This window comes from Diplotaxodon limnothrissa, linkage group LG1, assembly GCF_057381915.1.
Source record: "Diplotaxodon limnothrissa isolate DT_005_m linkage group LG1, D_limnothrissa_male_GT1.1, whole genome shotgun sequence".
Lineage (NCBI taxonomy): Eukaryota > Metazoa > Chordata > Actinopteri > Cichliformes > Cichlidae > Diplotaxodon > Diplotaxodon limnothrissa.
This window is the reverse complement of record NC_140596.1, coordinates 41,940,156-41,952,651: the sequence shown is the minus strand read 5'-3', so window position 1 is coordinate 41,952,651 and position 12,496 is coordinate 41,940,156. Positions and strand designations below refer to the sequence as shown.

At 44.6% G+C, this 12,496-nt stretch overlaps 1 protein-coding gene across 1 annotated transcript in view; it reads left to right on the top strand.

Annotated features, from left to right (window-relative positions):
* The window catches only part of ankdd1a (ankyrin repeat and death domain containing 1A), a 34,400-nt gene that overhangs the window by 1,677 nt on the left and 20,227 nt on the right, over nucleotides 1-12,496 (top strand). Inside the window, exon 2 of the mRNA XM_085358809.1 lies at nucleotides 9,757-9,860. Within this exon, the coding sequence (XP_085214935.1) occupies nucleotides 9,757-9,860 (104 nt within the window). The remainder of the gene's footprint in view (nucleotides 1-9,756; nucleotides 9,861-12,496) is intronic.

Genomic DNA, 12,496 nt, shown 5'->3' with positions numbered 1-12,496 from the left:
GTCTTTGATCCAGGAGCAGTTGGTAGGGGGGGATATGAAGATGGTCCAGTTTGATGATGAGGATGTCTGGTTTTATAGTGTTGAATGCTGAGCTTTAGTCCACAGAGAGCAAACTGAGCAGTCCACCTCAACCTAAGCAAAGAAGGTGTTGAGCTCCTTTCGCGAGTTTGAGGGTGATTTTGGGGCTTGGGGGGGCTCTATCCTTTGTAGTTAGTGAGGGCTTGGATACCGCTGTACAGGGAACTGTCCCTCACAGCCTGTACTCGTCATCTAAGGTTTTCGGTTAGAAAAATGTGGATGATTTTAGTCAATGTCATGTTCTCATGTCATGTTGAGAAGTTAGAACACAGTCTTTGTGTTACCAGGTCTCAATTGTTATAACCTGGTGCATCAGGCTTTTCCTGATCCAGCTGGGTTGAAGACACAAGTGTGCTTTGTAACGGTTTTTCCTACCATTTCAGTGATATTTCAAATACAGGAGCTTAGAGACATACAGGTACACAGAGTGAGATGTTGGAACAATAGTCCTACAGGTACAAGTGACTGTGAGATGATGTTGTGGCAGGCATACTGGGACCTTAATTTAAACATTGCATTAGATTAAGTTAGCCCTCTGGGCTTCATGCTGGCCATTTGTGTCTGCCCCCCCCCCCCCCCCCCCCTTGACCATTTTTGCTGAATTGCGGAATTGTAAACCATGAAAACTAAATTTTTTCCCCCTTCAGCTGTAAAAAGCTGATAAGAGATAAGATAGAACTTTATTAATCCCTCGGGTGGGTTCCTCTGGGAAATTCGACTTCCAAAAAAAGCACAGCAACGACCGAAGTTACAGTTACAGAATTGTTATATATATACACACACACACACACACACACACACACACACACACACACACACACACACACACACATATAAATACAGAGACAATATAAATAAAATATACAAAGGGGATAAATAGAATAAATAGGAATAAAAAATAAAAATACAAGTGAATTGCACATTTCAAGTATTGAGTCTATTGCACTGTTGACTATTTACAAAAGTATTGCACAAGGTATTGTACAGTGAGGTGCAGAGGCACTACAGCTTAGTTGTTCCCCCCTCCTTTGTCCTCCTGTCTCCCCTCCCTCTCCCCTCCAGAGAGGAGTTAAACAGTTTGATGGCGTGTGGGACAAAGGAGTTTTTAAGTCTGTTGGTTCTTGTCTTGGGGAGAAGCAACCTGTCACTGAACAGACTCTTCTGGTTGTTAATGGCCGTGTGCAGAGGATGCCCAGCATTGTCCATAATGTCCATCAGTTTCTTTAGTGTCCTTTTCTCTGCCACTGTCACCAGAGTGTCCAGCTTCATGCCGACCACAGAGCTAGCCCTCCTGATCAGTTTCTCCAGCCTGGATGAGTCCTTCTTTGCTGTGCTGCTCCCCCAGCACACCACAGCATAGAAAAGTACTCCAGCAACCACCGACTGGTAAAACATCCTCAGGAGCTTCCTGCAGATGTTAAAAGACCTCAGCCTCCTGAGGAAGTACAGTCGGCTTTGGGCTTTTTTATACAGGTGCTCTGTGTTGCATGACCAGTCCAGTTTATTGTCCACCCACAGCCCGAGGTACTTGTACTTGTTGACCACCTCCACCTCCTCCCCCTCTATCTGAACCGGCAGTGGACCTTCTCTGGACCTCCCGAAGTCCACAACCAGTTCCTTAGTCTTTGAGGTGTTGAGTTGCAGGTGGTTTGTGTGACTCCATGCGACAAAGTTCCTCACCAGACTTCTGTACTCCTCTTCCTGATCATCCCAGATACACCCCATGATGGCCGTGTCATCTGCAAACTTCTGAATGTGGCATAATTCAGAGTTGTAGCAGAAGTCAGAGGTGTACAGGGTTATATGATGGGTTATAGTTGCCCACCAGATAGGCGAGCAGTACGGACATACAAATTTGTGATTGTGATAACTCCATAATGAGGATTTTGAAATCGATACCATGGGTGTATCTATTACAAATCTTGGAGAACTTCAAATCTCGGTGACATCGACCTCATGGTCAAGGTTAGAGGTCAATTTTTTTTAAAACTTGTGAATGAAATAACTTGAACAAGGTTATGTAGGATTTTTGAAGTTGTTACCATAGGTGTATCTACTAGGAGGCTGAGCAGTGGATGGTGAGTGGATGTCTCGTGATGGTGTGTCTAGTTAGGAGGTAGACTGGGTCGCCTACTGATAGGAAGGTTTGTGGTTCCCTGGCTGCGACAGTCTGCATGCCAAATATCCTCTAGCAAGACACTAATCCCAAGCTGCTCTATGATGCTATGATGCAACCACTGGAGTATGAATATGTGTGAATGTTAGATGGAAAGCAATTAAGCATTGAAAAAAACCCTTGTATGAATGGGTGGATGAGGCATGTTGTATAAAGTGCTTTGAGTGCTCTAGAATAGTTAGAGGTTTCCCACTAATGCAGAGAGCATGCACTGCAAACCACTAGTAACTGGTTTCACACCAGGACACATACTCTATGCAATTGCTCACATCAGCAGCATGAAGTCTGACTTGCATGGGACGCAAAGGTGCGAGGATTGGATGGACGTAGATGAAGTGAAGATAAGAGCCTACATTTAATTCCAGTTCTAGCTGCCATCTACTGCTCAAGACATTTATTGGCAACAAGAAAGGATGGGTCACATTTAATGCTATGATCCCCTCTATTGCTATTATCACGCGCTAATGTCCATTTAATGACAGGTTCACCTGCTCGGGACGCTTCAGGGACAATAAGCTGACTGCATTTTGCATCCTGTGGGAAAAAGGAGTTGCTCGTCTCCCCCTGTTGTTCTATCCAGTACGGGGGGGGGGGGGGGGGGGGCAACTTGTTTTTATTTATTGTTGCTCACTCTGTACTGGGCCCTGCATAAGCGGAGACACACAATAGACCTTATTCTTTCATATAGTCTCCCTGTGACTAACCTGTCTGTACCTCTGTACTCTCAGATGTGTGTTTTATTTAATGTGGGTTTTACATGTACTGCAGCTCGCCCTCCTGTTCAGCAATGTTGGGCTATTATCTCCCATTGCCTCTCAGTTTTTTGCTGATTTTAATCAGCTTTGTGGCCCTTCCTGTTCCTGGTTTTATTCTTCCTGTCAAACCATCCTTGGAGGAAAGGACAAGCTGTTGAAGAGAGCGGGAGATTAATAACAAATAGTTCATCTCTGGCTAGTAACGTCAGGCAGCCTAATTCTAAACCTGAACCTTGGTTTAATGACAGAGCTCATGCTATCAGGAGGGAATGTCACAGAGCAGAGCACAGATGGAAAAGCTGTCATTTCAAATTGTAAGACTGCCAGTGTCACTACCAGAATACTGTTAAAGAGGCAAAAAAGGAATATTTTACAGATTTCATTTCTTAAAACAGCCATAGGCCACGTTATTTAACACCTTTGCCTCTGTTTCTGTTTAGACGCTTCTCCTGATATATGCAATGGTTTTCTGTGTGTTTTCTTTTAAAGGTTGCTACCACAAGGGCTGTTATCACAGCTGCTGACTCGCCTCTCTGCCTCTGTCCCTTCTGCTGTTTTTACTCAGTTTGAGCCGGTGACCCTCTCACTCTTAGAGGATGTGGTTCGCTATATTAAGGCCTCAGCTCTTCTTTTTTTTTGACTGCTATACGGCAGGCAGTCTGTTCTTGCTATTATAAACAGCAGTCTGTCCTCTGGTCTAGTTCCTGTAAATTTTAAATGTGCAGTAATGCAGCCATTGCTTAGGAAACCTGTTCTTGAGCACACTGAACTGGCTAAATATAGGCCTCAGTCCAAGCTGCCTTTTCTTACCAAAGTTTTAGAGAAAATTGTATCATGTCAACTAAAACATTTTCTAGATATGAATAGCCTCCTGTGGGTCGGGTAAAACTCTTTCCATCCATCCATCTTCATCCGCTTTATCCGAGGTCGGGTCGCGGGGGCAGCAGCTTAAGCAAAGAGGCCCAGACCTCCCTCTCCCCAGCCACCTCCTCCAGCTTATCCAGGGGAATACCAAGGCGTTCCCAGGCCAGCCGAGAGATATAATCTCTCCAGCGTGTCCTGGGTCTGCCCCGGAGCCTCCTCCCGGTGGGACATGCCTGGAACACCTCACCTCAGGAGGCGCCCAGGAGGCATCCTTGTCAGATGCCCGAACCACCTCAGCTGGCTCCTTTCGATGTGGAGCAGCAGCGGCTCTACTCTGAGCCCCTCCCGGATGGCCGAACTTCTCACCCTATCTCTAAGGGAGAGGCCAGCCACCCTTCGGAGGAAGCTCATTTCTGCCGCTTGTATCCGCGATCTCGTTCTTTCGGTCACTACCCAAAGCTCGTGGCCATAGGTGAGGGTAGGGACGTAGATCGACCGGTAAATTGAGAGCTTCGCTTTTACACTCAGCTCCCTCTTCACCACGACGGACCGGTGCAGCGTCTGCATCACTGCAGCTGCAGCCCCAATCCGTCTGTCGATCTCCGGCTCCCTTCTCCCATCACTCGCGAACAAGACCCCGAGATACTTGAACTCCTCCACTTGGGGCAGGAACTCATCCCCGACCCGGAGTGGGCACTCCACCCTTTTCCGGCTGAGAACCATGGCCTCAGATTTGAAGGTGCTGATCCTCATTCCCGCTGCTTCACACTTGGCTGCCAACCGTTCCAGTGCGAGCTGGAGGCCCTCACCCGATGAAGCCAACAGAACCACATCATCCGCAAAAAGCAGAGATGAGATTCTGAGGCCACCAAAGCGAAAGCCCTCCGCCACTTGGCTGCGCCTAGAAATCCTGTCCATAAAATTTATGAACAGAACCGGAGACGAAGGGCAGCCCTGGCGGAGCCCATCACCCACCGGGAACGAGTCCGACTTATTGCCGGCAATGCGAACCAAGCTCTTGCAACGGTCGTATAGGGATCGAATGGCCCGTAGCAATGGGCCAGACACCCCATACTCCCGCAACACCTCCCACAGGACACCCCGAGGGACACGGTCGAATGCCTTCTCCAAGTCCACAAAACACATGTAGACTGGTTGGGCAAACTCCTATGCACCCTCAAGTATCCTGGAGAGGATAAAGAGCTGGTCCAGTGTTCCGCGACCAGGACGAAAACCGCACTGTTCCTCCTGTATCCGAGGTTCGACTAACGGACGAACTCTCCTTTCCAGCACCCTGGCATAGACTTTCCCAGGGAGGCTGGGTAAAACTCTTTATAGCACATAATCTGCATTATTAAGGGTGTTTAACAACATCCTTATCGCATGTGACTGGTAAACTTGTTGTTCTGGTTTTGTTTGACTTAACTGCTGCCTCTGACACAATAGACCACAACATTTTTAATATCTTTGCTACATCATTGCATTGCACTGTGCTTAAATGGTTTAGGTCTTATCTGGCAGATAGATCTTTGTCTGTAAACCTTTGCAGTTCTGAAGCATCTAATGCTTATGTCATGTGGCACTCCACAGGGCTCAATTTTCAAATTCAAATTTTATTTATCATACACAATCATACACAGTACAACATGCAGTGAAATGCTTATTGCTGTGCAATTCTCAACCATTAAAAATACAAGAACACACTGAAATTAAAAATTAAAATAAAAAGGTGTGCAAATCAGCCGTGTGCAGATTGACAGTCTTGGATCAAACAGTCAAAACTGACGATTATTGTTGTTGTTAAGTGCATGTACAGTGATGTGTAGAGATTGCAGTCCTACACCTGGTTCAGGGCCTGAATAGCCTGGGGGAAGAAGCTCCTCCTCATTCTCCCTGTTTTGGCCTTAAAGGAGCAGAAGCGCTTCCCTGACCTCAACAGTGAGAAGAGTCCATTGTGGGGATGGAAGAGGTCCTTCATAATCTTCCTGGTTGTGGTACTGCACCACTTGGTGTAAACAGACTGCAGGTCAGGAAGCTCTGAGGGAATGATGTGTTCGGCAGAGCAAAGCACTCTTTGGAGAGCTCGTCCTGCTTGGTGCTTTACCCATACCAGGTGCAGGTATTTCCCGTCAGGATGGTGTAGGAGTAGAAGTTCTTGAGCACCTTCAGAGGCAGATGGAAGTCTTTAAGTATTTTGAGGAAGGAGAGACACTGCCGAGATTTAGGCCAGTGCTCTCGATTTACTGCCTCTGGGTTCCTCTAGGGCCCACAGAGGCAAAAGCTCTGTCTGCCTTAGTTCTAAGCCTCGTATGCTGTATAATAAGTAGGCCCTGATCACATGACCTCAGGGACCTGCTAGGGACATAGGGCTGTAGAAGTTCAATAATGTAAACTGCTGCTTGTCCATGGAGAGCTCTAAAAGTCAGAATCAGAATCTTAAAATGGAATGTGAATTCAATGGGGAGCCAATGCCAAGATGGTGTCACATGTGAGTACTTGAAGATTTGGTCAGAAGCCTTGCTGCAGCGTTTTGAACAACCTGCAGGAATTCCAGGGAGTTTTTTCTTACACATATAAACAGTGAAATACAGTTGTCCAAACGTGATGAAATGAATGTATGAATAACAATCTACAGTTAAGTATGTGATACAATACGACTTAATAACTTAGGGCTAACTTAGTTTAGCCTTTGTTCTTTTTTCATCAGTTAATTTTTTCCAGTACTAAAAAACTGTTTTCAGCATAAATCATCACTGGGTGTTGCTGATGTCTGAATCTGAGTTAGGGCTGCCACGATTTGTCGACTAGTCACGATTACGTCGACTATCAAAATCGTCGACGACAAATTTAATAGTCGACACGTCGTTTGAAGGTTTGTAAGATCGCAAAACACGCAGGAATAAAGTAGCAGGATTTAAGAGTGTAATAACGGACTGAAACAGAAGATGGCAGCACTGCATGTACAAGGATGCCAGCTGCCGTTAAACCCCGAAGAAGAAGAAGAAGAGAAGCAGCTGTGTCCCAGAATTCATAGCGCGGCCCAGCTCAGTTTCCAACAATGGCGGCAGCTAGTTAGTTTTAATATTACTCTTATTATTCTTTCTGGGTCACAAAATAAACGTTTAACATATTTTCAGCCGAGAATGTAGCTGTGCAAACCTCAAATATCTGCTCAGTTTATCAGGACACCACATATTTTCAAAAGCGCGCCAACGTTTTCGGAGACGTCTGTTACCCACTAGCTCGATAGCGAGCTGGGGGCTAGGTCACTAGCGCCGTGAGAGCACCGGACTCCCGGCAAATCGTTTTCAAACCCACCGCCGTCTTTCGCTAGTCAGGTTAAATATATATGAGTCACTTAGATAACTTAAAATGTTATTGTTTGGCTTTTTTTTTTTTAGTATTTTATTTGTTCCTGAGTAAATCAGTTTGTCTGAGATTAAAGTTATAGTTTTTACACAGCTGAATAAACGTCAAGCAGACAGCTGATCATCAGAAGTGTGAGATGCTGGAGAATATACTCCGTTGTCCTGTTATATTTTAGATAGCAAGGAGTTTATTAAACTTCACCGAAACAATCTGCAAATTTCATTAAAATTTAATAAACTATCATCTTGTCTTTATTTTTAGTTAGCACCTTAAAAGCTTAAAGCTGTAAGCTAATGATAGTTATATAAGAGCAGATGCTGCTGGTGCAATAAGCTGTAGTTTTACGTCCAATGGATGATGATCTGATTAGTCGACTAATCGCATAAATAATCGGTGACTAGTCGACTATCAAAATAATCGTTTGTGGCAGCCCTAATCTGAGTGCAGCTCCTGTAATCAGAGAGAAGAATCAGTGTCAGATGTGAAGTTTATCCCTCAAAGCTCGAATAAAGTCTCATTCTCACCTGTCCTTACAGATGTGGAGAGAGAGAAATATGCTGCTGTTTGAACACATTTAGTATTCAGCTGTTACTCTTACAGTCTAACACTCATAATAAAAGTACAGTAATGTTAGTTAGTGACTGAGCAGCCCAGTGGCTTTTCTGTTTCTCATATAAACCATTTCTAAACTTCTGTTTGTTATTTATGTTTCATTAATCCGAGGTTATAACCTGTGAATTCGACTACTAAAAAGTAATTTCTGCATTGTTTTGACTACGAGAAACAATTGTCACAGATTACATTGGGTCAAAGTTACCAGGAACAGGTTTTTTTTTTTAACCATTTACAATATTTTTACAGTCAAACAGAGTAACACCTGTTGTGTCAAAAGTGACTGGGAATACTTTATATTTCATATGTTGCCCATTTCTTTATGCTGTATTTAGAATGCTTGCTTGGCACATACTGTTTAAAAGGGCAGTGTCCCCTAAAAGCCAGCAGATGCTCCTTCACTGTGACGTTTGGACTTGAAATATAGTGGCTGGCACTCCACACACTTGCCCCAGACCTCTCCGATCACCGCCAGTTTGTCTTCGTGATGACAACCTGGTCCTGTATCGTGGCTGTCAAAGAGAATCACCCGAAAAAACATGTAAGATTATTGGAGTGACATGGTGGCCTGAAACATTGACTGACCAGATGCTGCATCCCATAAACTGCTGGTTGAATATTTCTGGATCTGAATTCATTACTCAACATCCAAAGATTCATCTGTGCTTTGATCTGTTTCTGGGTTACTTCCTTCCAACTGTCTTTGTAACTCTGTTTTTGTTTCCCCTTCAAAGTTTGCCGCTATGGTTTAGATCAACACAGTCAGTAACTGTTCGAAGCAGGATTTGATGTCATCATCCAGGACACAGCAAATTTTGCAGGTTCTAATGAAATTTTCAGCAGAAAACCTAACGTGATTGTCAGGTGGGGATAAGTTCCTGAAGTTCTTGAATGTGACAGCAGCGTCATCTTCATCACTGAATTCCTCCTCATCTTATCTTGGTCTGGATTGCACAAATCTTGGTCTGGATTGCACAAATTATATTCAGTGCTGTCTTTAGCTTCTGACACTTCCTCCTCTATTTCATCCTCATTGTCAGTTTCATTCTCTCACTTGTCCTCACCAGTGTAGTGATCAACTGTGTAATCAAGAGCCTCACTTAGGGTATATCAACCTGCCCTGGTGTTGCCACATAGTTGCCTCTATGCTTTTTTGGGGGGGCTTTGCTTCCAAAAAAGTATTATAAACCAAATTTATGAAACAAGTTTGATGCCTTTGAAACAATGTTTCAACTGTTTGTGAGAACTGCCAACACAGTTGGAGTTGTTCCGTGGAAGAGAGGCTCTACTAGGGAAAATGTTTCTGTAGTGGTTGCCAGGGAACCCAAGGAGTGTGTTTTGCGTTTGAGTGTGTGGACTCTTTTGTGGACAAAGTCATGGAATGTTCAGGTCAGTCTGATGAAACTTTTTTCAAAGCTAAATGTTTTAAATCAGTCAAATTTGACCAGAACTCAACATGAGGGTGAAAGAAAGTACAGCTAACAACCATACTAAATTCATTTCCTTTGCAGCCATACATGTCTCCACAGTTACAAATGGTAGCACAGGTCATGAATGCCAATAGAGATCAAAGACTTAGTTTTAGCTTCAAGCAGAGTGGTGCTGGAACTTGAATGTCATGCTAAAGTCCCTTTATGTCAAAAGAAACTGTGGCAGAAGTGAATTGTTGTGCCACTTGGTGCCACTTGGCTCAGGCCATTTACCTGTGGCCTGAGCATCACTCAGGCTCACACATTCATGTAGCTTATTTCACTCTTTCTGCACCCCCGTCTTCCTCTTGTAAACTTTTTCTTGGATTATTAACTTTTATGCAATGAGTGGGGTTAGGTTCAAAGGTGGCAAATGACATTCCAACTCCAGCACAGATTTGACGCTTAAGGTTTTTTCTTTGTCTGATTTCAGTGTTGTGGTCTGAAAAGGATTTTCACGATGCTGCCAGAAGAAATGACACATGGAAAATGCAAGAACTCATCAAGAAGGGTGTGGACGTCAATGCCAAAAACAAAGTAAGCATGCTGAAGCACAGACTTTTCTGGATGTCAGCAGTTGATGGCTTTAAAAATCCAAGCCTTGGGTCCTCTAAATTCTCATTTTCTTTTCTTGCCTAGTCTCATTCTGGCTTACTCTGTTATGTGGCCCTGGCCATGTTTTGAATCGGTGTGTCAGTATGTCTGGTCTGTTGTGTATGAGTGTTCTGCACCTTTAAGAGTCTGCAGGTCCTGCTTCTGATTGGGGGAGCTGCATCCCAAACAATATGTCTGGCAGTTGTGGCTGAAATTTTAGTTGGTCTACTTGACTGTGGTTTGGTTTCAGCAGAACCCCCATTTTTCACTTCTTAACTGGAGTTTGACACTGCTGATATTTTCTTATTTCCTTGTCCTGTTTTATAGAAGTCAACTACCTTTTCCCACAGTTGTTTGACAATAAATGGCATCAGCCAACCACTAACCATGAGTGAAAGAAATGTTTTTCTTTTATCATCTATATGCATATACCAGAGTATGTAAACTTGGGCGATCGTGGCTCAAGAGTTGGGAGTTCGCCTTGTAATTGGAAGGTTGCCTGTTCGAGCCCCGGCTTGGACAGTCTCGGTCGTTGTGTCCTTGGGCGAGACGCTTCACCCGTTGCCTACTGGTGGTGGTCAGAGGGCCCGGTGGCGCCAGTGTCCGGCAGCCTCGCCTCTGTCAGTGCGCCCCAGGGTGGCTGTGGCTACAATGTAGCTGCCATCACCAGTGTGTGAATGGGTGGATGACTGGATATGTAAAGCGCTTTGGGGTCCTTAGGGACTAGTAAAGCGCTATATAAATACAGGCCATTTACCATTTATGAACACAACTGTATACTAACGTCCTGTCCCAGGATAAACACAGGCTCTGATAAATATCTGTCCTCTGTTGTCTAGAGTCGGTCACTATCTTTCTGGTTTTATTCACGATCTGGAACAGATTTCTCATTGACTGCTACTGCTCTCAGTTCCTTGTCCTGCTCATCAGTATTTTGTAACTGGTGTGATACACAGTTGTACTGAAAGTCTGAAGTGAACAAAGGGAACCCTTGACCAATATTCAATTCCAAACTAACAGGAGACCATATTATCATTTTATTGTCGTCTCGATGGACCAAAGTTACTTCGAAGACTCCTGGGTTATTTATGTATGATGAAGTTAATTGTAGGGCTGGGCCATATCATACCGTTCACGGTAATACCGGTATAATGTTGGGCAACGATAAGAAAATGAAATATCGCGATAGAGTATGGGTGAAACGCGCATGCGCAGTGCCTTTGTTTTCATACGCACATGGTGGAAAAAGCATGGCAGCGATGGAGAATGAGAAGGGCGAGAGCGGATCGTTGAATGAAACGGATGAACCAGAATTGGTTTGTAAAAATGCTGCAGCTTCAGTGATGTGGAACTGGTTTAGCTTTCGTCCGTCAGATACACAACAAAGCACATTTTTGATAGAGCATGCTAGCGGGCCGTCGGCACTTAAAATTTGTAAATTTGTCTTAGAATAACTAAGCTGTCCTGGACTTTGGTCCACCTATATGCATTGATGGATAATATTTTATAACATAATATATTATATGTTATACTAAAGTCCTTTTTGAGATAATGCCCTGGTTATTGTCTTGCTTTGTCACGGGTTGCTTAGAGGATCCACTCGCAGGACTCCTGAGTAGCGTTTAAACAGAGACTGTTTATTTACAGATCTTCACCAAGTGTATGTACAGACAGTGCGGGATTAGTGCTATATACAAGACGTGAGGGGCATGGGTCCAGGACTCCAGGGAAAACGGGGAAATCACACATGCGCTCAGTTCAATCCGGGTCCGGGGAATCTAGGAACAAAGAAACACTCGTTAAGTCTCTGAGACAGAGGCACAGGAAACTTGAGCTAGATGTGTACTGACTAGAGCCTTCACAACAATCCAGCGTTGAACAGCTGATCTCCTCCCTCTAATATACCAGCTGGTCTGATGAGGCCCAGGTGTTCACAATCCAGGAAGGCGTGGACCGAGGGCGTGAACCCGCCACAGGGCTCGCAAAATCGCTAGCCCGACGTCCCGGAGCTAGCGATATCTCCGGGCGGGCGACCAAAATCTATCTCAGCCCCGCCCGTCGGGCTATATGATAACCCAACAGGCGGGGCTGAGCCATGAGTTCCGCCCTGGCAAAACAGGGGAGAGAAGGAGAGAGGGGGAGAGAGAGGGAAAAAGAGAAGAGAGGAGGGCTAGGAGTGGAGAGATTCTGATCAGCACCTGGCTGATCCTGCAGGTCGTGACATGCTTGGTACAGACTCATGGTACATGGTAAATGGCCTGCATTTGTATAGCGCTTTTCTAGTCCCTAAGGACCCCAAAGCGCTTCACACTACATTCAGTCATTCACCCATTCACACACACATTCACACACTGGCGATGGCAAGCTACATTGTAGCCAGATTATGTACGGAAATTAAAGAAGACCTTATTAGCATGTTTGTCAAAATGTGGACTATGTAGTGTTGTTGTTGTTGTTGTTTTTATGTAATTACTTATCAAATTTAATTACCAGTTATCCCTAAACATTTGAACCAGTGATAATCAGAGACGGTGATCAAAGATCATCAAAGATGGTGTGTCCACTGTGAGCGACCATCT